The sequence below is a fragment of the Lolium rigidum genome, chromosome 2 (genome assembly GCF_022539505.1).
Source record: "Lolium rigidum isolate FL_2022 chromosome 2, APGP_CSIRO_Lrig_0.1, whole genome shotgun sequence".
Lineage (NCBI taxonomy): Eukaryota > Viridiplantae > Streptophyta > Magnoliopsida > Poales > Poaceae > Lolium > Lolium rigidum.
Window position 1 is genome coordinate 283,154,455 of NC_061509.1, and position 23,004 is coordinate 283,177,458.

Below are 23,004 nucleotides of genomic sequence, written 5' to 3' on the forward strand. Positions count from 1 at the left end.
CCGCAACGCGCGCACACGCACGCCTCCAATAAAGCCAGCACGTGAAGGTAGGCGGCGGCGGCGTGCGGAGGTGGAGGTGGAGGTGGGCGGCGCCGCATTTCCTCCGAGTGATTCCGGACCAGAGGAAGCCAAGGCGGGCTCGTGAGGACTCGAGCGAGCGGCTACGTCGGCGCTCCGATCTCGGCGTTCCATTGGGCGTTTCGGGGCCCGTCTCCTGCTCGCGGCGGTGATTGGATCTCGTGCGGGCTCGGGGCCGCCGCGCCGGCCTAGGATCTCGCCGTCGTCCTCCGGGTTCGTCGCGGAGTCAACGCCCCCGTCGCGGGTTCTCCTCGCCCCCCTGCCCGCGCTGAGCTTGGGACTGGCGTGGAGCGGAGATCCCGCTGCTCTCAACTTCTGATCGATGGTAAGCGACCCCTTACCCCTAGCTAGCTTCCTCCGTATCGCTCCTCCAATCGTGTTCTGCATACCCTAGACCAGTACTACCACGAGTAGCAGTTCGCCCCCCTGAAATTTCGGAGGAGGATTCACCGTTGTACTGAATCACCATGCCCCTGGAGATTCAGGCCAAGGATGAGAAATGGTTCTGACGGATTCTGGTGGCGCAGGCGTTGACTTGCTTGCTGCTAACCTTCTGAATGTCAGGTCCGGCGTACCGGTCCTGTTCGCGCCAGAAAATGGTTGAGCTCCCACGTCTGTGTGTGCCCGCGTTTGTTTCGCGCTTCGGTGATCAACGCGGAATGCATGAGGGGCCAACGTTTTAGGAAATACGTGTATTGTCGGGGTAAGCGATACGTGGCTAGTGTTTAATGTCAAGCTGTATCCGTGCAGGCGGCTCAAGCTTCCATCGCGGCGGGATCGCAGGTTTGGGCCGAGGATCCAGATGAGGCCTGGATTGATGGGGAGGTCGTAAACGTCCTCGGAGACACCGTCACCATCAAGTGCTCCAATGGGAAGACGGTAAGTTTTTTTTGTCGGTATTGCTAGGATTCGGCCGTGACAAATTGATTAGTGTGGACTTGTAATAGCTGTAAACTGTGTAGGGATAAAATGTTAAGTTGAACCTCCATAAAAACAAAATTACTTAAAAAAGGGCGATTGTACCATTTTCAAATTTGGTCCTTTCTTTTTCAGGTTAAAGCAAAGGCATCTCATGTCCACGCTAAGGATCCCGAGGAATCACCGTGCGGAGTAGATGACATGACGAAGCTCGCCTATCTGCACGAACCCGGGGTTCTTCAGAATCTGAAAGCTAGATATGACATGAACGAAATTTATGTAAGTTAGGATCTCTGTATGTAAGTTAAATTAATATAGTCTTACCTATATACTTTGCACTAATGTTATTCAAAGAAATGTCATTCATTCTTCTCATAAACACATTGGTTATTTCTTTGTTTTGAAACCAGACGTATACTGGAAGTATTCTGATTGCTGTAAATCCTTTCCGAAGACTTCCTCATCTGTACGATGTTCAGATGATGGAACAGTATAAAGGGGCAGATTTCGGTGAATTAAGCCCCCATCCTTTCGCTGTCGCAGATGCTGCATATAGGTAGGTCCATGTTGAGATCACTAGCTTGTTCTAATTTAAGTAGGTACTTCCAAAAATAGGAAATATATATGTTTTCTTTCTCTCTTTCCATTTGACTTGATGAAAACTCATGATTACTTTACTGTTGTTGTAGATTGATGCTAAATGAAGGAGTAAGTCAGTCCATCCTTGTTAGTGGAGAAAGTGGTGCTGGTAAAACAGAAAGCACTAAAATGATCATGCGGTATCTTGCGTACATGGGTGGGAAGGCTGCCTCTGAAGGCCGAACTGTGGAGAAGCAAGTTCTTCAGGTAGTTAATTTCTAGACTCCTAGTCTCGCCTTCTTTGACCATCTGGTGTTATTGTTTGCCTGATTAAATCGAATGCCTCATGCAGTCTAATCCTGTTCTTGAAGCATTTGGAAATGCAAAGACTGTGAGAAATAATAATTCAAGGTAAGAAACATGCTGTATACGGTCGTTGCAGTTAGTATTATGGAAACTATCGGTTCACTCAACCAATTTCCTTTTGGCTGTTATGACCTCAGTCGCTTTGGTAAATTTGTCGAGATCCAGTTTGATCAGAATGGGAGAATATCAGGTGCTGCTGTCAGAACTTATCTTCTCGAGAGATCTCGTGTCTGTCAAACATCTGAAGCAGAGAGAAATTACCACTGTTTCTACATGATTTGTGCTGGCTCACCTGAGGTGCTGCCCCTTACCTGTCATTTATGTCTGTTTTTTATCAGACAAATTTATATAACCATATACACACTTACCATTTTTTTGTGGCATGCACTATTTTATTAAAATTGAAGAGTTCTAGTCCCTCTCCTGCGACAGTATTTTCTCTCCTAATTGTTTGTTACTCTCATAATGGGAATAGCAGCACCTTTGTGAATCAATGCTGTATACATGAAAGTTATTCAATAGTAATGACCATGTGGGCTGTGGCTACCATTGTTCTACCCTCACTCTATCAAGACACTGAACTTGATATCCCTCTACTGTTTGAAATACTGCATGTCATATTATCAAGCGGCGTGTGGTTAAATTATGCTATTTTTCATGTCAGGAACGGGAGAGATACAAACTAGGAGATCCCAGTACGTTCCACTATCTTAATCAGTCTAACTGCTATAAGATTGATGGCCTCGATGAATCAAAGGAGTATCTTGAAACTAGACAGGCCATGGATATATGCGGAATCAGTTCTGAAGAGCAGGTACGTGTTTGGTTCTGCAATGTTCTCCTGTTGCTCCTTTTCTGATCAGTTGAAGCTTATTTGCCCTTGTTGAGCTTTACCTCATACCTGTACGTTACTTTAGGAAGCAATTTTCCGGATTGTGGCTGCCATTCTCCACTTGGGAAATGTTGAGTTTGCAGAAGGGGATGATGTAGATTCGTCGAAACCTAAAAATGAGAAATCTATGTTCCATTTAAGGACAGCTGCTGAGCTCTTCATGTACGTGTTCTGTGGCTTCTTTTTAGAAACTGTCAAGCTCTTATGCATCTGACAAAATCTCAATTTTTTTTTCCTTGTAGGTGCGATGAGAAAGCACTAAAAGATTCACTGTGCCAACGCATTATTGTGACCCGTGATGAGAACATAGTAAAAACTTTGGATCCCGAGGCTGCCAAAGGTAGTAGAGATGCACTTGCTAAGACTGTGTACTCACGGTTGTTTGACTGGTGAGTTTATTTTGAAGTTATACGCAATGATTGGTATTCCAGTTCAAAAGCAGCTGCATTACTGTTTCACAAATGCTTCATTTTGGTTCTTATATGACAAATGACCTTTTGATACTAGGCTTGTGAATAAGATAAACAGCTCTATTGGTCAAGATCCAAATTCAAAATGCTTAATTGGAGTGCTGGATATCTACGGCTTTGAAAGCTTCAAGACAAACAGGTGCTTAACTGGTACGCTTTTGTAGATTTATTGTGTGTTGGATGTGTCTTTGTCAATTTGATTGACATTGAGAGAAAACTGTTGGTTTGTTTGGGCCTGCTTTAATTCTTGTTAAAAGAGTGTCTATTTGACTGCATGCCTTTTGGTAATCATGTCATGATTACTAGCTATTTCTCCCAGTTGAAGTTCTTGTTCACAGCGGAGCTCCATTTGTTTCCTTTTCTGAATAACTGAACTCTATCCACTGATGAAAGGTGCTACAGTGTTAGGCCTTTCTTACTATTCCCTCCGATCCATAATAAGTGTCGTAGTTTAATTTGAACTAAAACCACGACACTTATTGTGGATAGGAGGGAGTACCTCTGATTACATGCTAAAGGTTCATTAGGGGTTGGTTTTCTGCAAGATCATACATATTGCCTGTAGTATATGGCAGAAATATAACACTTTGTATAGAACATTTTGTGTTGCTTTTTCTTTTCTTTTCTTTTCTTTTCTTTTATGAACGTTGGGATTATTTTTTTGCATGTTCGATGTGAACTTGTGTTTTTTGTTCCGGAGATCATGATCACATCACAGTTGGGTGATGTTAGTTGAACAGTCGGTGTGTGCAGGTCTGCTTGTATATGGACTTATGTGTAGTGATGGTGTTTAAGGTTTCTTTTCCTTAGTTATATTTTTGTCTAGTTATTTATTATATTTTCATGAGTTCTTTTTTCTCACTGATTCCCTTGCATATTATGGATTTATTATGTGTAGTTCTCAGATCTGATACATTTTTTTGGGTCTTGATAGCTTTGAGCAGTTCTGTATCAACCTGACAAATGAAAAACTCCAGCAACACTTCAATCAGGCAAGTTTTTAGCTTTCTTAGTTGGGTCCTCAGCCAATAGCTTAAATGTTATTGAGTTCTTGTATCTATAGAGAAATGATTAACTCTGAAGTTTTGGTTTTCTGCAGCATGTTTTTAAGATGGAGCAGGAAGAGTATACTAAAGAAGAAATTGACTGGAGCTACATTGAGTTCGTTGACAACCAGGATATTCTTGATCTCATTGATAAGGTATTTGCACACAGCTTGTTTTATTGCCTAAAATAATCAAGCTCATTAAAATAAGGGTCTGTGCATATTGTTATACTCCCCCGAGATACCGAATGGTGAAATGTGATACCCCATGTTTGCATGAGTTCATGAGGTCCCATTTAATCGTACACTGTTAGTACTCCCTCCGTCTAAAAATAGTCAAATAGATGTCTCAACTTTATCTAGATACGGATGTATCTCTAACTAAAATGCATCTAGATACATCCGTATCTAGACAAAAGTGAGACACCTATTTTTAGACGGAGAGAGTAGTTATTATCCATGATTAGTGATTTGTTATAAGCAATGCCAAATAACCACTACTAGCATTGGTTACTAATGACCAATAGTGGTTCATTGTGGATCAATTCCAATAACCGCTTCAGTACTAGTTTATTATGTTGTGTTATTTATATTGTGTCCATGCCATACATAGGGCCACCGATCCTGTATTACAGACAACTACCAAACAATAATTCTCTACTATCTCAGACATTCATCTGATGCAGGGATGAGGAAGAATACATGAAACACAAGAAATCCTGTCAATGCAGAACGTACCTAGTTAGACATACTTGCTAACCACTTTGATACTTAGCCCCAATTGCTAGTTAAACATAACTTATGTACTAGCTTTGACATTGCTGTAACACGCTGGTATGTTATGTTGCTTTACTGTCTTGCCATGTTCCATCTAAGCATTCATTTCATACCATTTCAGAAACCTGGTGGGATTATTGCCCTTCTAGATGAAGCTTGGTATGGATCAGTCATATCATCTCATTGTGTTCACCTGTTAGTTTTGTAGCATAGAAAAAATTAATCTTACAAATAGATTAACCTGTGCACATGTGTTTTTGTCTTAAAGTATGTTGCCAAGATCGACACATGAGACATTTGCTCAGAAGTTGTACCAAACATTCAAAAATCACAAGCGTTTTGTGAAGCCAAAGTTATCTCGGTCAGACTTTACAATATGTCATTATGCTGGCGATGTAAGTATGAACTGCCTTTGCTTTGTTAGATGGTTATATTTTTTGAATAAATCTAATGAAGACGTTAATTTGTAGGTAACGTATCAAACTGACTTATTTTTGGACAAGAACAAGGATTATGTGATTGCTGAGCATCAGGCTCTCTTGGGTGCTTCAGGATGTTCGTTTGTTTCATGCCTTTTCCCTCCTCTCTCCGAGGACTCCTCAAAATCGTCAAAATTTTCATCAATTGGTTCCAGGTTCAAGGTGCAGAATCAGTTGCTTTTATTATTTTATCGATTCAACTGAAATTCTAGTCTCTTCAATTCTTCACACTTGTAATATTTGCACTTTATATGTGAACTGCAGCAACAATTGCAATCTCTCTTGGAAACATTGAGTGCAACCGAGCCCCACTATATCCGTTGTGTAAAGCCTAATAGTTTATTGAAGCCAGCAATTTTTGAGAACCAGAATGTTCTTCAGCAGCTCAGATGTGGAGTAAGATTTTCTTCTTGTTGGCATTTTTCGTTTGCTTCAGACTTCCAACAGCAGTCCTAATATTGGCTTCCTCAGGGGGTTATGGAAGCAATTAGGATAAGCTGTGCTGGGTATCCAACTAGAAGAACATTCCTTGAGTTCATTGATCGTTTCGGTATTCTTGCACCGAGTGTTTTGACTGGAAGGTATTCAATTACTTATCAATGGATAACTGTTCTTGCTTCTTGATTTAGTTAGTTGAGCCTTTTACTGATCTTGGTTTGTGTTCATTGATACAAGTTCTGATGAGATCACTGCTGTAAGAAGGCTCTTAGAGAAGGTAGATCTACAAGGTTACCAGGTATGGTCATTGAAGAGAAACTATCATTTTAGCATTATTGATATGTGGTATTTGATACTTCAATGACTATACATTTGTGTTTAGGAACACCATTGTTAATTAATGTGGGCTGATATAGGCTTTTCATATGTAACCTTCTATGGTTAATGCATTTGATACTAGCTGGTACATATGGGTGTGATGCTAGTTCAGAAAAATTCACCATCTTTCTGTCTATACTTAATAATATCTATGTTGATATGCATGAAAGATATGTTCTACATCATGTCTACTTGTATAGACTAGATTCGAGATGTTCAAAACAGTGTGCAATATATGTGTGCTGTAAGTTTGCTTTTGTAGTGAGTGGGTAAATCGCATAACATAGACATTTCTCCCAAGAACAGAACTCCTTCCTGGATGCGTGGACTAAACTGTATATGCCTTTTGCGAATGAGATTATTTAGGTTGGCAAGACAAAGGTTTTTCTTCGCGCTGGTCAGATGGCTGAACTTGATGCTCGTAGAAATGAAGTGCTAGGGCGTTCAGCTAGCATGATTCAGAGGAAAGCCCGGTCATTTTTGGCCAAGAAGAGTTTCATCGCACTACGAAGATCAGCTGTACAAATACAGACAGTTTGTCGCGGTGAGATTTTTGTTCTTTTGAAGTCTGTTTGGCCCTACTTGATTAATTTTATTCATGCAATGATTTTCTGACATGGCTTTTGATATTTGAAGGAGAACTTGCGAGAAGCGTTTACCGCAGTCTCCGCAGAGAAGCTGCTTCACTCAAAATCCAGACTAGTTACCGCATGCATAATGCAAGAAAGGCATACACTGCACTTTCTGCTTCCGCGCTTATCATTCAATCATCCTTACGTGGGATGGCTGCACGTAAAGAAATCCACTTCAGACGACAAACAAGAGCTGCTATCATTATTCAGGTAGCATAAAGTTTAAAATAGCTTGTGTTGTGTGCATTTGTGAATACAAGCAAATGGACAATATTTGGGAATAATATCGTTCATAGGTGTTAGTTTTTTCTCTTGATATAATATTTAAGATTAATCAATAGTTAGTGGTAGTTCTGAAGCTGCAGAGATCATGTTATGTCTCACTAATTGTATGTACTTTTAGCAGTTCTAAAACGGTCATTGGCTGGATGATTTCCTCTGTAGAAAACTGTGATAAACCAACACAATTTCTGAAACAATTTTTTTTCATAGTTGCTATTTTAGGTTCAACATTATAGAAGGAATTCTACTTTATGAAGCTTCCTCTTTAGTAGTGAAAGCTTTGGTCGGCTCTCAGTTCAGTTTCTGAAATCAGGAGCTGAAAGCCTGCTCATTATACATAATTTTATGAGTTCTGGACTATAGATGAATCAACTATTTTTTAAATCTCTTTCTAAACATGACGCATATCTCAGATCTATATTACCTTGATGTAACACTACAACTTCATTGCTACTTCTCTTTCGCACATTAGCTTTCTACGAAGTGTACCACTAAATGCAAATTACTTGCTCTGATAAAAATATTCTTTGAACTTCATATTTATTATCCTTATTTCTGTTTCAGAGTCGGTGCCGTCAATTCTTGGCGAGGTTGGATTATTCAAGAACAAGAAAAGCTGCTATTACTACACAATGCATCTGGAGAGGAAAAGTTGCTAGAAAGGAGCTTCGGAAACTCAAAATGGTATGTTCATGTGTACCTGTCACTTGTTATGCTCCATCTACGATATTTTCACAAATATATGCCAAGGTGGGGACTGGAAATTTTGTTCGAGTAAAACCTGTCAACAGGCTTCCTTTTCCACTCCTGCAACCACTGGTAATTTGGTATTACAGGATATCATACAATGCTGCATTTGCTGGTTTCTGATATACCTTATGGTGCATGATTTCTATAGGCATTCGTATAGTGAACTGCTTGTCTGAAAACTTCGATGAATAGTGGAAATATACTCTCCCATGTCAGGTTCAGCCTTTCTTACTCATTTTCATTGCTTACCAGGCTGCACGGGAAACTGGCGCTTTGCAAGCTGCCAAAAATAAACTGGAAAAGCAAGTTGAAGAGCTCACATGGCGGCTACAGTTGGAGAAGCGAATGCGAGTGAGTTTTTCGTTACAAAGTTTCTCCATGTCATTGTTACTTTAAGAATATACTGCATCCCAAACATTATCTGGGTTTATTTACACCAATTTATATACTTCAAGTTCGATTTAACATACACAAATATGTTGTCAATGGTTCAGCCTACTGTTTGGTTGGACTTACTGTAAAATGTGCATTTTGTAAGATGTGTAATGTATTTTATCTGATACACACATTCAATAATTACATCATTTTATCAAAAAGTGATCTAAGTGAACTTACATGGTTTTGTGTATCATCACCATATGAGTCATCACAACATTTTGGAATTTGGATCAGAGATTTTTCGTTGTGTATGCAAGAGTTGCCTTGTTCTTCCATGGAAGGATAATGTGGAATTGTGGATACTTCTTTTTTGTTGGAGTGGAATTGTGGATACTTGATTAGCTAATCTGTGGATATTGTATTATTGCTTAATTCATGGTTGTTTGCTGTAGGCTGATCTCGAGGAATCTAAATCACAAGAGAATGCAAAGTTGCAAGCTGCCTTGCAAGAGGTGCAACAACAGTACAAAGAAACAAAAGACACACTAGTGAAGGAGAGAGAGGCAGCCAAGATGGTCGCAGAGATAGCTCCAGTTATTAAAGAGGTTCCTGTTATAGATACAGAGCTGATGAATAAGCTTAGAGACGAAAATGACACACTTAAGGTGAGACCTGAACATAATCTGCACTTGCAAGGACTTGCTTCTTTTGGTGCTTCTACTATAAATTTAAGGAACTGCTATTGTTTGCTTTATGCCTTTCTAAGAGATCTCTGTCATTCTACTATTCAGCACATTCTTATATATTTTTGCAGTTATTTGCTAGTTGCTATACTTAATACTTCACATTTCATGACTACAGACTCTGGTCAGCTCTCTTGAAAAGAAGATTGATGATACTGAAAAGAAATATGATGAAACAAACAAAATCAGCGAGGAAAGGCTAAAGAAGGCAATGGATGCTGAGTCGAAAATTGATGATTTAAACATGGCCATGCTAAGGTTATTCTTTGTCCTAAGTATATCTGCACATATGTTGATTGGTGAGAAAACCATGATTAGTATGTTGATTGTCTTATTTGTTTTGATATTCTGCTTTAGGCTTCAAGAAAAAATATCCAACATGGAATCTGATGAGAAAGTACAAAGACAAGCATTGTTGAGCACGCCAGTCAGGAGCATGTCTGAACATTTGTCGATTCCAATTGTTCCGAAGGTAGAATTTATGGCTTAACATGTTGTTTCTTGTTCCTCCCCCTGTTAAAATGTTCATGTTTCTTTACTCACCTCTTCTGCTTCGTTCTCTATTATTCAGAACCTGGAGAATGGCTATCATGAGGTTGAAGAGCCAAAGGTTTGGATTTTACACTTCCATATTTCTATTTAGTCTCTCAATAACCATTGTGCCCATAATCTTAAGGCAACCTATTATCCTTTTCAGGAACCCCAAAGTGCACCTCCTGTTCTTAAGGATTATGCTAACGGTGATCCAAAATTAAGGAAATCTTCGGCTGAGAAGCAACTGGTAAGTTAACAATATATATATTTTTAATCTGCTTCTGTAAACATGGTTACTTAACACTACTTTTTCTGTAGGAAAACGTTGATGCACTAATTGACTGTGTAGCGAAAAATCTTGGCTACTGTGAGGGGAAGCCTGTTGCTGCTTTTACCATATATAAATGTCTCCTTCACTGGAAATCTTTTGAGGCTGAGAAGACCAGTGTTTTTGACCGTCTTATTCAGTTAATAGGATCTGCAATAGAGGTAATCTGGAACCTGAACTCTGGCCTTAGATCAATGTATAACAATTGTGTAGCCAGGTCATCTTTTAAGTGAAATTGGATATTACATTCAGTTAATAGGTGTAAATAAATTAAATGTTCTTTTAAATTTTGGATGTGTCAAAGTCAGCTTACATTTTGAATCCGTACTTGATGCAGAATGAGGACGACAATGACAACCTTGCTTACTGGCTCTCAAATACGTCTAGCTTACTTTTCCTTCTGCAAAGAAGCCTCAAAGCTGCTGGTGCACCTGGGAGTGTTTCACGAAAGAAGCCTCCTCAGCCAACATCATTGTTTGGTCGAATGGCTCAAGTATGTCATTTTCCTTTTCATGGTCATAATTAAAAGGGGGGACTGACAAATGTGATAATTGGATTATGTTGTTGTCAATTTGTTTGTCTAGGGCTTGCGCTCTGCATCTTTTGCCAACATGCATGTTGAGGCGACGGATGTTGTGCGCCAAGTTGAGGCCAAGTATCCTGCCCTACTTTTCAAGCAGCAGTTAACTGCTTACGTGGAGAAGATATATGGAATCATCCGTGATAATATTAAAAAGGAATTGTCATCTTTGATTTCTCTATGCATCCAGGTAACATATCCTCCCTTTGGTTTTTTGCTCTTTATTGCTAGTAGGCATTAGGCCCTATAAGTTGCTACTACCTCCGGACGCATTTAATTGACGCACTCACCAGCTAATGGCATGCATGAGCAGGTCTCCCTCCGCGTTGATTAAATCCGACCGGAGGGAGTAGTTGGTACATGCGCATAAACATGTTTGTGATTTATTATTAACTATGCTCTTGGTAATCACAAGGCTCCAAGAACAATGAAAGCTAGCATGCTGCGAATTTCTGGAAGGTCATCTGGTCAACCTCAGAGCAACCATTGGCAGAAAATTATCGAGAATTTGAATGTCCTTTTAAAAGTTCTACAAGATAATCATGTATGCATCTCTCTCTTTGACTCTTTGTTTATATGCGATTCGCTTCAGCTGGATGCATGTTTAACTATCGTTTTGTTTTTCCCCAGGTACCCCCTGTCTTGGCTCAGAAAATTTTCACCCAGATATTCTCATACATTAATGTACAGCTATTCAATAGGTGAGCTTATTTTCTGGAGTTTTGATTTTTGTATGTGCAGAAGCTTGTGTAGCAGATGATTATTGTTTGTTCTGCAGTCTGCTCCTTCGTCGTGAGTGTTGCTCCTTCAGCAATGGCGAGTACGTCAAGGCTGGCCTAGCTGAGTTGGAATTGTGGTGTGCAAAGGCAACAGCCGAGGTGATATGCCTGCTGTGTGATTCCGTAGTTTCTTTTTGTATATGATTCAAATTACTGAAGTTTCTTGGTTACAGTATGCAGCATCATCATGGGACGAAATCAGGCACATCAGACAGGCTGTTGGCTTTTTGGTACGTTGCTCTATTCTATCCTGTTACATGTATAGAATTTCAACATGCGCTTCGTGTATATCTGTCTTGCTATCATCCAATAACTTTGCCATATTTGTCGTTGGATTCAGTAAGATTCACAATTCATAAATTTGGATGAACAAAGCAAGAGCTGTTTTGGTTTGAATTTGAATTGATATTGCCCAGTTGTGGATTGTAACTTGCAAGTACTGATACATTTTTGATACTCTTTTCAGGTTATATTCCAAAAGTTCAGAATATCTTACGATGAGATAGTCCATGATCTATGTCCGGTAAAATCTCAGAACTTTTTGATTTTGTTTATTTTCTCATGCTTTTTTGGTTTATGTTTTCTTTTGCAAAGTATGAAAGCGTCCTGGTCTAATCAATGCTACAATTCTTTGCATTTGTAGATCTTGAGTGTCCAACAATTATACAGAATTTGTACACAATACTGGGACGACAAGTACAATACGCAAAGCGTATCGTCAGATGTGAGCTCCATTTCTTTAAGAACTTCACTGCTTTATTTGCAATTGTGCATTTCTTATCAATGAGCTATTTCCATCTCTTGGCTCCAAAAGTACACAAGTTCCACAATTTTGTTGTTGCTCGGAATCAATTGAGATACTGTGTTGCAGAACCTTTATGATCACTACTAAATGTGAATTCCTGATTAATGTTGTAGCTATAGGATGCATGTATTTCCCCCGTCCCATAATATAAGATGTTATTACAACCAATATATGAGTATATTGTTGTAATAACATCTTATGTCATGGGATGGATGGAGTACTACTTTGCACACAATATTGAAGGACAAAAATAACTGTACTCCCTAATATTTCAGGTTCTTAGTAACATGCGGGTCCTAATGACAGAGGATTCCAACAATGCAGAAAGTAGTTCATTTCTGTTGGATGATAATTCAAGGTAACATGGGTACCATTTTATCTAATGGTGTTGATATAATACTGCCCAGTTGGTGCTTGGGACCACATACCTTAACAATTTTCTTTTGCAATTCAGCATCCCATTCTCAGTGGAGGATATCACCAACGCGATACAGGAGAAGGACTTCTCGGACGTGAAACCTGCCGAGGAGCTGGTCGAGAACCCCGCCTTCCAGTTTTTACAGGATTAGGGCCGTGAAATCTCGAGCTAATATACCTCGTCAGATTATATCTTCATTTGTTGTACATTTTTTCTCTACCCTTTCCGCTGCGTGCGTGCCTCCTTTGGGTTACATTTTCACCAGCTATATTATAGGTAGCCACTAGGGTTGGGATGGGATTTCCTCCCTTGATAGTAGAAAAAAAGCCACACCTTTTTTAAAGCGAGGCGAATCATTCTTTGTAGGGCAAGTTTGAAGCCGTCTTTTACCCTGGGGCAGGGGTCGTTGGGAGAAAGCAAATGTGTTAGCAGCCTTTTCCCACCTCAGTTATAGATTGTACAAATTTACAGTGTAAATCAACAGAGCAAGCAGAAAGAAATCTATATACCAGATAACATTGTGCGACTTGTCACGTATTTGTTTGGTTGGCTATTGTCTGCTAAATGATGTGTGATACTTCATGATCTTGGTTCAGACTTCCAATTTGTGTGTGTGGGGATATGTCTGGAGTGTTGAGTTCAGGATATGTCTGGAGTGTTGAAAATGACGGGATGCTTTATATAATTTTCTTCAGTGGGGTGACAATAGCCTGGCATTTTGCTTCAGTATATTCCTTATCAACAGAATATTCACTGAATCAGTGTTAGGCTGTTAGCCACTATCTAAGTGCGGTTATTGTAAACACTTTTTAACGCAAAATTAAAACCTATCTACAAGTATATAGAAAATAGTAATCAGTAACTCAAAAACAGTTTATCTTTTTATTGGAGATGGGGTATGTCAAACTTGTGTTGTAAATTTCATCGTAAGGTTCATCCTGGAGGTTGCACAGTAGAGCAGCTCTGCGTTTGGACCACGCGAAAGGTAGAATTCGGAGCACTCTCGCGCCAACACCGCCCGGTACTCGCCGGAGGGAAACATTCCCACAAAAAGCAAAAAAAAAAAAAAGACCCGCACCGCTCCTGACACTCCCGGTTCCGAATCTACCCTTCGCCGGGATAGCGTCACCTGGGCACCTGCGCCGCACGCGCACGCGCAGGTTCCAGAGGGCATTCCCGTCCAATGACATCAGCGGAGGGAGGAATGAATGCGGCCGCTGCTCCAACCTCTCCTATGCATTGAATTGAAGAAGAAGAAAAAAGGAGGAGCAAGGCAAGGGAAAAAACACTTTCCTGCCTGCCCGCCTGTCCCTATCCCGTCCCCGCTCCGGAATTCATTCGCCCGAAATTCCGCCGCCGCGGCCGCCACGCCGGATCGGTCGAGGTAAATGGCTCCTCCTTCCTCGCTCTCCCGATTCTCTCAACCTGGCCTCCGTGCGCGAGTGGCGGCTGGTGTTTTGGCGATTTAGTTTTTGTTGAGCGGATGAGTTGGGGAAAGGAAGCCGTGCCGCCGAAGCCTCAAGGCGCCAGTTCCAGTCGGTTGCCCTATCGGTATTGATTCTGCATGATCCGTTGAAGGGGGCAATGTCGATTTGGAGCTCGTAGTTATGGTGGTTCGGTAGTAGCTGCAGTGTTCAAGGTTGCTTAGGGGTAAACAGGATTAGATATGGTAGTGTCGTGTGCATTTCAGCTCTGATGCATGCCATGGTAGTTACCTGTTTCGGTTCAGAAATTTTACTCTACGTCGCTACGGATGTGTTAGCTTTACTGACGGGAAGTTGGGGAGCATGTGTGGATTTAATTTTTGTTATAACCTTCGAGTGCGTTGTCCTTATGCAAACGATAGATCGAGGCTGCCCTTATCCTTATTACATCCCTAGCAGCACGATGGAAATATCTTCTATTCCGCGTCCAAAGCCCGCTTTATATGTCCCGAAAGTCTATGCGACTATTTACGCCTCACGGTCATCATTTTGCTCTGCTATGCAGGTGATTCGAGCAGAGTTCAGCGTGGTCCGAGATGAGCGCCAAGATAACGGTAACGTACAAGAGGAAGCGCGGCGCATCCAAGGCCCGGGCAGCTGACGGCGTGGTTCCCGAGCCTTCTCCCGCTTCTGGTGGCGGGGTTGCCGGCGGTGAAGCTTCGAAACATGAGGTGGCTGCCGATAACGACTCGTTTAAAATGGAGAACCCTGGCTTGTCTCTTTCCTTAATTGTAGAGTTTTGATATTAAATGTTTATTTTTACTGCATCCGGTTGTCCGCATTAGGTTTGCTGCTACTGGTTTGTCCGCCTTTCCTAAGACGGCAATAGAACCGCTAACAATTCCATGACCTTTTTAAGGCGGGCACAAAAGTTGCCGTGCCAAACAGTACAATATGAACTGCTACATGTTTTCCGGAACTCTAACGTTTGTGCTTCAAAATTGTATGTACCAGTATGATGCATACATTTGTATCTAAAATGTCAATAGCTGCATGTTCCCAGGACATTATATTTGTTATGATAAGGAGGTTATAAACATATTCCCTGAATTATATTATGCCATAAATTAGGCACTATAAGCATATGGCTCTATACCCTTATGTTGCCCGTCTACCTTCTTTTTTATCTTATGCTTTTTCTCTGAAAAAATTGGCAGTCTACCTCCACAAAGCAACATGATGCCCTCAAGTCGGTGCAACAGAGCGCTGAAAAAGAAACAGCTGAGCCATGTGCGCATCCATTAGAGAAAGAACAAGAGGAAATTCAGTTAAGTGAATCATTGCCACAGACAGAGCTACCTGAGATTTGTTGTGCCACCAGTCTTCCAATAGCCGAGGCATCCAATGATAAATTACAATGCAGTAATGATGCATTTAATCCAATTCCTTCGCGGAGTTATGCATGCGATCTTAGGCATGATGACGGGACAAATAACCAGGCAGAAGATTCTAATAACTCTGCCCCTGCAAGAATAAGTTATCATCAAGCGCCAGATGATACGGCCAGACATAGTCAGTGTAAGGACAGATTTAGTCCTCTGCTCACCTTCCGTAGGCGTGTCAAAAGGAAAATTAATTTGGATGAATCAGCAAAGGAAGATTATTCAAAAGATGATGGAAAAAGGTGCTCAACACTGACATGCAGCCCACCAAGTTTCTTAGTTAGTGATGCACCCTTGCTCAAAGAAACCGGTGGCAACTCTTTGGATACTGCATATAAGGTATGTTGTCCCCCTTATCCTACCACTCTGGCACTCGTTAACATCTGTCCTCATATTCATGGTAGTATAATTGTTTTTCTTGTACATTGTTATTTGATTAAGCGGTAACGCTGTTGCCTTGTGACCAGGAGGTCACGGGTTCGAGTCGTGGAAACAGCCTCTTGCAAAAAATGCAAGGAAAGGCTGCGTACAGAGACCCCAAGGTGTGTCCGACACTTCCCCGAACCTGTGCAAAGTGGGAGCTTTGTGCACCGAGTTGCCCTTTATTGTTATTTTCTTAAGAACCTGGATTTGGATATAAGAAAATAGTAACAAAGTGAAAATTTGAAGTTCAAATTTTATGGAAGTCCTTGTGTGAAATAGCCAGATGGCAATGCTGTCCATACTTGTTTCTGGTTTCTATTTATTTCTGTGTGAAATATGATGTTACCAAGCCATCGTGATAATTTTGAAAATGTATATTCGTCTACCTCGTGTATACATATTATATGTTCTTTTCTGTGTAAAAAGGGCTTCCTACAATTTTAGGCTAGCTTAGAAACAAGAATAATCCATCCATCAGTTTATTTATATGTCATGCTAGAGATCTGTAACTAATTATGACATAGATGCATAGATGCGAAAAAAGGTGAAATGAATCAATAAAAGAGAAATATGTATAAACTATATACTAAACAAGTTGACATTGCCTGATTTATTTCGCTATATAAGATGAACTCATCAGCAACAATGAATCATATTTATACTTAAGTACTTAACAAGAAAGAAGTTGTAGAAGTGCTAAAAGGTTATGGAAGCTGTAGAACAGCTGTTTGCACCTTATATTATTGGAAATGCATGTAGCAGTGCTAAAGGGATCCAAAATTACACATGTATCATTAACCGTATGACACATTTTATGTGCAGATGACTATAACAGGAACAAGTACTGGACTAAAGGTACCATCTCAAGGCTTACTTGAACAAAAAAGGTAACGTACTTGAGCTTGTTAAGCACTTTCATTTGACATCGGAGTGATGTTATTGGTAGATACACATGTGGGAATAACTAATTCAATACTCCTTTTGTAGTTCATACATGCAGCATACCGTTTCCCAACAGAATGCTGAAGATGTAAACCAAAGCTTAACTTCAGAACGTAATGGTACATTAGTGTCAGAATTTACTAGTGTGCCAGAGATCAGTAAGCAAGATGTAAGAGCAGAGGACTTGAGAAAAACTCTACATCATGTTACTGAAGCACCAGATGTTGTTGAAATGAAGGAGTTACATGGTAATGGGTTTCTTCATAGGCAGCAAGGCAGAATAAATAAATTTAAATAGGTTGAAACTAACCAGTGTATCTGTTTACAGATGGTCCTCTAGAATCTGAAGGTTCAACAAAACATATTCCAGTCATTGTCTTGGACGGTGATAATGATGAGAGGGGTAAACTGCAGGAAAATCCAAAGGTTTCTGATCAAGTGGTCCAGGAGAATAAGAAAGGCGAATTTACTTCAGGGAAGATCAACCTGAATTGTGTTGAATCACCTGAAGAAAGTCCTCTCGATCTGAATGACTCATCAGTTCAAAGGAATCAGGTGAGAATGGTAGAGTCATACTTGTACCATCTTTTAGGAACTGCTTCATTGGTTGTTTGGCGCGCGCTAAGTATCCCTATGTTTCACCCACTTAGGCCTTGTTTGGTTTCTCAAGGATTGAATGGGATTGGCATGGATTGAGGGTGATTAAATCCCATCTAAGTCAAAATCCCCCCAATTCCCCACCAATCCACTTGTGAAGTGGATTAACTGAACATAGTTGTACCCTTCATTCAAATTAGTTTGTTATTTTTTCTTCACACTTCACTGATCTGTGGGTGGTTTTCTAAACTGAACATTTTATTTTGCCGTCACCGTATTGTTTACAATCTTGATACTTGTATTATACCGCCTTATCTATCTATGGGTTAAACATTTTGTGCTACCTACAGGATCATTTTGCTACTGAACAGAAACACGTTTCTCAACCAATTGAAAGGTTGTTCTTTACAAAGGAGAAAGATACCATCCATGCTAAAGAGAAACATCAAGAGGGAACCTCAACATTGCATACCCTGTATTCAAACTTTTTTGATCCAACTCCGTCACGGAAAGCTGGAAGTTCCAAGGAACCAAAGAACATGCCTTCAGAACTGAAATTCAGAATAATGGATAAGGTTCCTGAGTTCAGTTTAGATCTCAGCTTGGATGGTTTCCAGGACAGCGGCATGTCTACCCTGGGGCACAGCAAGCTGTTTCATGGAGGCAAGTCTAGTGGATCACATTTACTGACCGAAAGACTCGGTACATACTCCTACAAAAGACGCCAGGCTCCCTGGTCGGAAGAAGAGTTAGATTTTCTATGGATTGGAGTGAGAAGGTATGGAACGAATAACTGGAATGCAATGATGAGGGATACACGACTACAATTCTCAAGCTCGAGAGTGCCCGAGGATCTTGCTAAGCAATGGGACAAGGAGCAAAAGAAGCTTCTAGGTGTAGATCTACATCAATCAATTAGAACATCTGCTCTAGGATCTGCACCACCTCTGCATATAGCGGAAGATTATGTTGGGAACAGTTCATGCTCTGGATGCTCAAAGTCTCCATTTCTTGCAGCCCAAACGAACCTTTCCATGGGTGATGTGTACCTTCGGAATGCTCGTGCTTCAGATAGAGGCCAGCATCATTTATCAAATCTGGGCAGATACAACCTTCATGGAATTGATAACGGGCTGAGGAATTCGTCTCTGGGAAGCTTCCCTGTGGGTTCTTCCTCACACGGAAAAAGTGGCACCAGGCGTAGGAAGACATCGAAGCTCCACAAGTCGTACTATGACAACAGGTCACACTGGTGCCAAGAAGTACCCGACAGAATGTCTCAGGTCTTTCCCATGAACCAACAGCCAATCAACAGCCTTCCTCAGTGGCTTACGAAGGATGCCAAGACCAGTACAAGCTGGCTTAACCCGGAGATGTGGCCGAACACCCAAGCGCCATGTCATTCCGCGGCTGATTCGCTGAATGATAGCCTGAGAGCTGCTGCATTTCTGTTCCCTGACGAAAAGAAACCGCATGTCATGCCTGATGCACCCTTGAAGCGCACTCTGAAGAGGAAAGTGGAGTTGCACAGTCTGGACAAGAAGGTTTTCCAGACCGGCGGTGACACCATGGATCTGAACCAGAGGGCCGCTGCTATGGCAGCAGGGCTGAACGGTGCTACTGCGAGCAACACAGGTGCTTCGTCTGAAGAGACGCTATCAGACAGCTGAACCAAACATTCCTTGTGCACTAATTTCACATAATCAATTTAACGAGTAAAGTTTCATGTATTGGACGCAAAGCGCTCATGTATATTGAAACACATGTTTGTGTATTTTTATAACGGTTTTATACTGAGAATTAAGCTAGAGTCAGTAGAATGTTAAACTGTCCGATTGTATCTGCTTTGCGATTTGTGTACATTTTTGGCTTGGTAATCGTGCCTCGCGTGGACTTTTTGTCTACTGGGATGGATTTCCGTCATCTGTTTTCACGTGGGCATTTGCAGTTGTGGGCCGGCCCACCTAGGAAGCACAAGAGCTAAAAAGAGGAATTGAATCTGTGGACGAAAGACAAGTGGTGGCTAGCACCGTCCTGGAGCTGTGATGTTGCTTGAAAGAGTGTGCTCCCTCCGTCCCAGTTTACAGGGTTTGCGCGTATCCGTAAGATGTCTATTTAACCAACATAATATTAATTATGTAATACAAAAATTATATTATTAAAAAGTAGAGCATCTAAGCTTTCTAATGATATATATTTTGTAATATATATCTTGTATTATGTTGATGAAATTTATGACCTAGAAATACGCGTAAGCCCTATGAACTGGGACGGAGGTAGTACCGTCTTTCTTTATCCATGTTTTAAGACGTTAGATCTGAGAAAAATTGTTAAGTATTCGTGTGTCTTTGTTCGATGTGGTTCGAGCATTTTTTTTCGTTTAGCATTTTCTCATTCGTAGGTGTGCGTTGCTTCTAGTTTTAGATAGGAATTAGTTTGGATTTTTTTTCATTTTATATTTTTTCCTTTCATAATATGTTTCATTTATTGGTTTTCTTTCCATCTTTTCTTTTATATTTTTTCTGTAGATGCAATTTTTTAAATTTATTTAAGTAAATTTTTAAAACTCTGGGATGCAACATTTTTGTCCCTTGAATAAACAAGATTTGTTTCCTATATGCAAGATTTTTATCTAAATTCAGAGTTAGTGTTCAGATACATCTGAATTTTAATAAATTTATGACATCTTTTTTTTAGGACGGAGCGAGTACATATAAATATAATAAGCAATCCTGACATATCTGGAAGAGCTGCTTCATGTTTTCTAAAACAAATGCTCCCATGTTTCAAAATAATTGTTCATTGGGCTGACCCCTAGTATCACAAATTACCTTTTTTCTACTTATTTTATATTTAATTAATTTTTTTGTTTTCAATTTGATGTTATCTTACTATATATTTTACGGTCTTTCTATCTATTTTAAAAATATATGCATGTAAATATTATTATATGTTATAGAAAGCATGAACATCTACTTTGAGGTGCCTAAACAAGTATTTTAACCACATGGACAGTTATTGTCACGAACATCCTTTTAAATATATTAATTTCGAGATTTGTAAGAAATAGGAAATCTTATCCGTCAATGAGCTAAATGCAGCCAATGTTGTAGCCTTCAGGCGTCGAAGCCCTGTTTGAAGCTTAAGGCATCAAACAAGAGTTTCCCTAAGTCAGAGGCTCTTACGTCTGATGGGTTTCAACATGAACCTGATCTGGCGTCGCTCCTTAAAATGAACATATTTTCTTATGAATCTCTCAATTCATATGTGCGAAAATTTATTATAAGAATAATGTATGTGCTACAGAGCATAATTTTTCAGGTGTCAAAATAAGTGTTCTCGTCTAAGAAAATAAATGTTCAAGAATAACATTCAAAATACTGATATATTTATAAAAAATAATGAAAGTTAATATATGTATAATAAAAATACTCCCTCTGTCCATAGAAGGACGTTGAAAGTTTTTCCAAATTTGAATGTACCGATACACTAAAAGATGTCTAGATCCATCCGAATTTAGATAAACTTTCGACATCCTTGTATGGACAGAGGTAGTATTAAATAAAATCAAAATGAATTTCGTGTACAACAATAGTGACATTCATGCATATTGATAGATATGCTCATATATAATTTTTAAATGTTATTGATGCATGTCTGAATATATGTTCGTTTAATTCTTAAGTACTCCCTCCGTCCAAAAATGTAAGACGTTTAAGGATTAGTCAAAAGTCAACGTTTTTTTAAGTTTGACCAAGTTTATACACAAAAATAAAAACATTTACACCGAATCAACATGAATAGATTCACCATAAAATATATTTTCTTAATATGTCCATTCGATATTGTAGATGTAAATATATTTTTCTAAATATTTGATCCAAGTTAGTAGAGTTTGACTTTTGACCAGTCCTTAGACGCGTTACATTTTGGGACGGATGACAAGGATTAAAACTAGAAAAAAGAAGGGATTAAAAAAATAAAGTGAAAATACTGGAAAAACAAATCTAAGAGAATGGAAATAAAGTTTGAAAAAGGAAAAAAAGAAATGAAAACGAAAACGAAAAGAAAGCATTTTTTTTAAAAATAGAAAGAATACAAGAAAAAAGAAAAGGTCGCCTTGTTAGGCCACATTGCTACCTGCGTGAGATAGGAGTTCCCTACATCGCCCATATCGCTGTTGAACTGCTCGTGTATGCATGGTAACGAGGCCACCTACATTGCCCATATTGCTGGATCAACTTTTTTTTTTTTGAAACGAGACAAAAGCTTTGCCTATCATTAATTAAGAAAAAAAATGTCCAGTTAATTAACGGAAAACTGGACGAAAACCGATAAAACTTGGGCTAAACCCAGCCAACCACTTGCACACAAGGGCCCAACACATCGAGTCCTTGTGGATCAACTTGAGTCCGTGCCAGTGGAAATGTGGAATTAGCTGCTAAACGACTCGATCAACACTGCTGCATGTCGTCTTTCTACTCAAACCGACAATTTGCTTTTCACTGCTACATTTGGGAGGCATTATTTCATCAGCAGCGGTTTGGTTTCTTCTTAGCATAAAAGATAAATTAATAACATAGGAGCATCTGCAATCATCTGGCCAGTTCATTGAACTGGCAGAAAATAACTGAAGGACCTTCCTCCTGCATCTTTCCATACGAGTTTCTTCTTATGAGTTCTTAAGCTGATTTAATTTCTGTTTTTGTGCTAATGTTTGGGTGTGGCCTGCAGATTATTCTACCACCTACAGCGACAACGGTAGAAACAAGCATCTGAATGTTTCCTGATGTCCATGGCCCAGCAGCTGCACCTCCCTTACTTCTGCAACCTTGGCAACAAGCCACGGTGAGGCTCTCTTTTCCCTCTCTTTTCCCATGTGCTCTCGCAGAGGCGTATGATCCAGCTAGCTGCTCCTTCTTATATAGATTTTAGAACTTTTCTCGTTGGTTTTTCGTTTCTATGGACCGTTCACTGGTTTCTGCTTCTTTCATTTATATGATTTATGATGTGTGGGATGATAATTTTGTTACTAATGTTAAATTTTATTTATACAGATTTTACTCCCCTCTTCTTTCTCTGTTTCTAGAGAGGAAAATAAGCTCATCATCTCCGAGATACATTACCGGGGCTGCAGTCTTATGTTTATCGGTATTGTCATCAGTCCATAAGGCCATGGGATGATTAAGCGTCAGGTTAATTCACATGTGAAAATGTGTTTTCAGTTGTTTCACCTTTTACATATATCATGCGAATTTTATTTTTTATCTGACATCTGAAATTCTTTGTGGCTTGTTGTCTTCAGTTTTTAGATTATAGAAGAGGTTTCCTCTGAAACCTCCTGGACAATGCATTTTTTTAGATGACCTGGCTCCAATCTAAAGTTATCTTGTCAGCTTTAGAGGGTGTTTGTTTGGGTTTTTATTGGCTTTCCACTGAAATAAGCACCCCAAACGAAACAAACAGGCTAGCTTCGCGTTAGAGCATCTCCACTCGTCTCCCCGAACAGGCCCCCGCGTGCCATTTT

At 39.9% G+C, this 23,004-nt stretch overlaps 2 protein-coding genes across 2 annotated transcripts; both read left to right on the forward strand.

Annotated features, from left to right (window-relative positions):
- The first annotated feature begins 288 nt into the window (after window positions 1-288).
- Window positions 289-13,025, forward strand: LOC124693566 (myosin-6-like). Its single transcript, XM_047227049.1, has 39 exons — window positions 289-403; window positions 829-957; window positions 1,132-1,275; window positions 1,407-1,552; window positions 1,686-1,842; window positions 1,928-1,986; window positions 2,079-2,238; window positions 2,606-2,755; window positions 2,859-2,995; window positions 3,076-3,222; window positions 3,341-3,442; window positions 4,238-4,295; window positions 4,403-4,504; window positions 5,247-5,284; window positions 5,394-5,520; window positions 5,596-5,766; window positions 5,869-6,000; window positions 6,076-6,185; window positions 6,280-6,340; window positions 6,787-6,964; window positions 7,057-7,262; window positions 7,899-8,018; window positions 8,337-8,435; window positions 8,915-9,127; window positions 9,324-9,463; window positions 9,563-9,677; window positions 9,777-9,815; window positions 9,903-9,986; window positions 10,058-10,228; window positions 10,405-10,560; window positions 10,652-10,837; window positions 11,063-11,191; window positions 11,278-11,348; window positions 11,426-11,525; window positions 11,600-11,656; window positions 11,893-11,949; window positions 12,070-12,150; window positions 12,507-12,589; window positions 12,686-13,025. The coding sequence occupies exons 1-39, from the start codon at window positions 401-403 to the stop codon at window positions 12,798-12,800; spliced, it is 4,533 nt and encodes a 1,510-aa protein (XP_047083005.1). The 5' UTR covers window positions 289-400; the 3' UTR covers window positions 12,801-13,025.
- A 1,644-nt stretch (window positions 13,026-14,669) lies between these two features.
- On the forward strand, window positions 14,670-19,256 carry LOC124691056. Its single transcript, XM_047224342.1, has 7 exons — window positions 14,670-14,804; window positions 15,291-15,854; window positions 15,983-16,057; window positions 16,761-16,825; window positions 16,926-17,128; window positions 17,209-17,435; window positions 17,828-19,256. The coding sequence occupies exons 1-7, from the start codon at window positions 14,670-14,672 to the stop codon at window positions 19,145-19,147; spliced, it is 2,589 nt and encodes an 862-aa protein (XP_047080298.1). The 3' UTR covers window positions 19,148-19,256.
- Window positions 19,257-23,004: the final 3,748 nt, after the last annotated feature.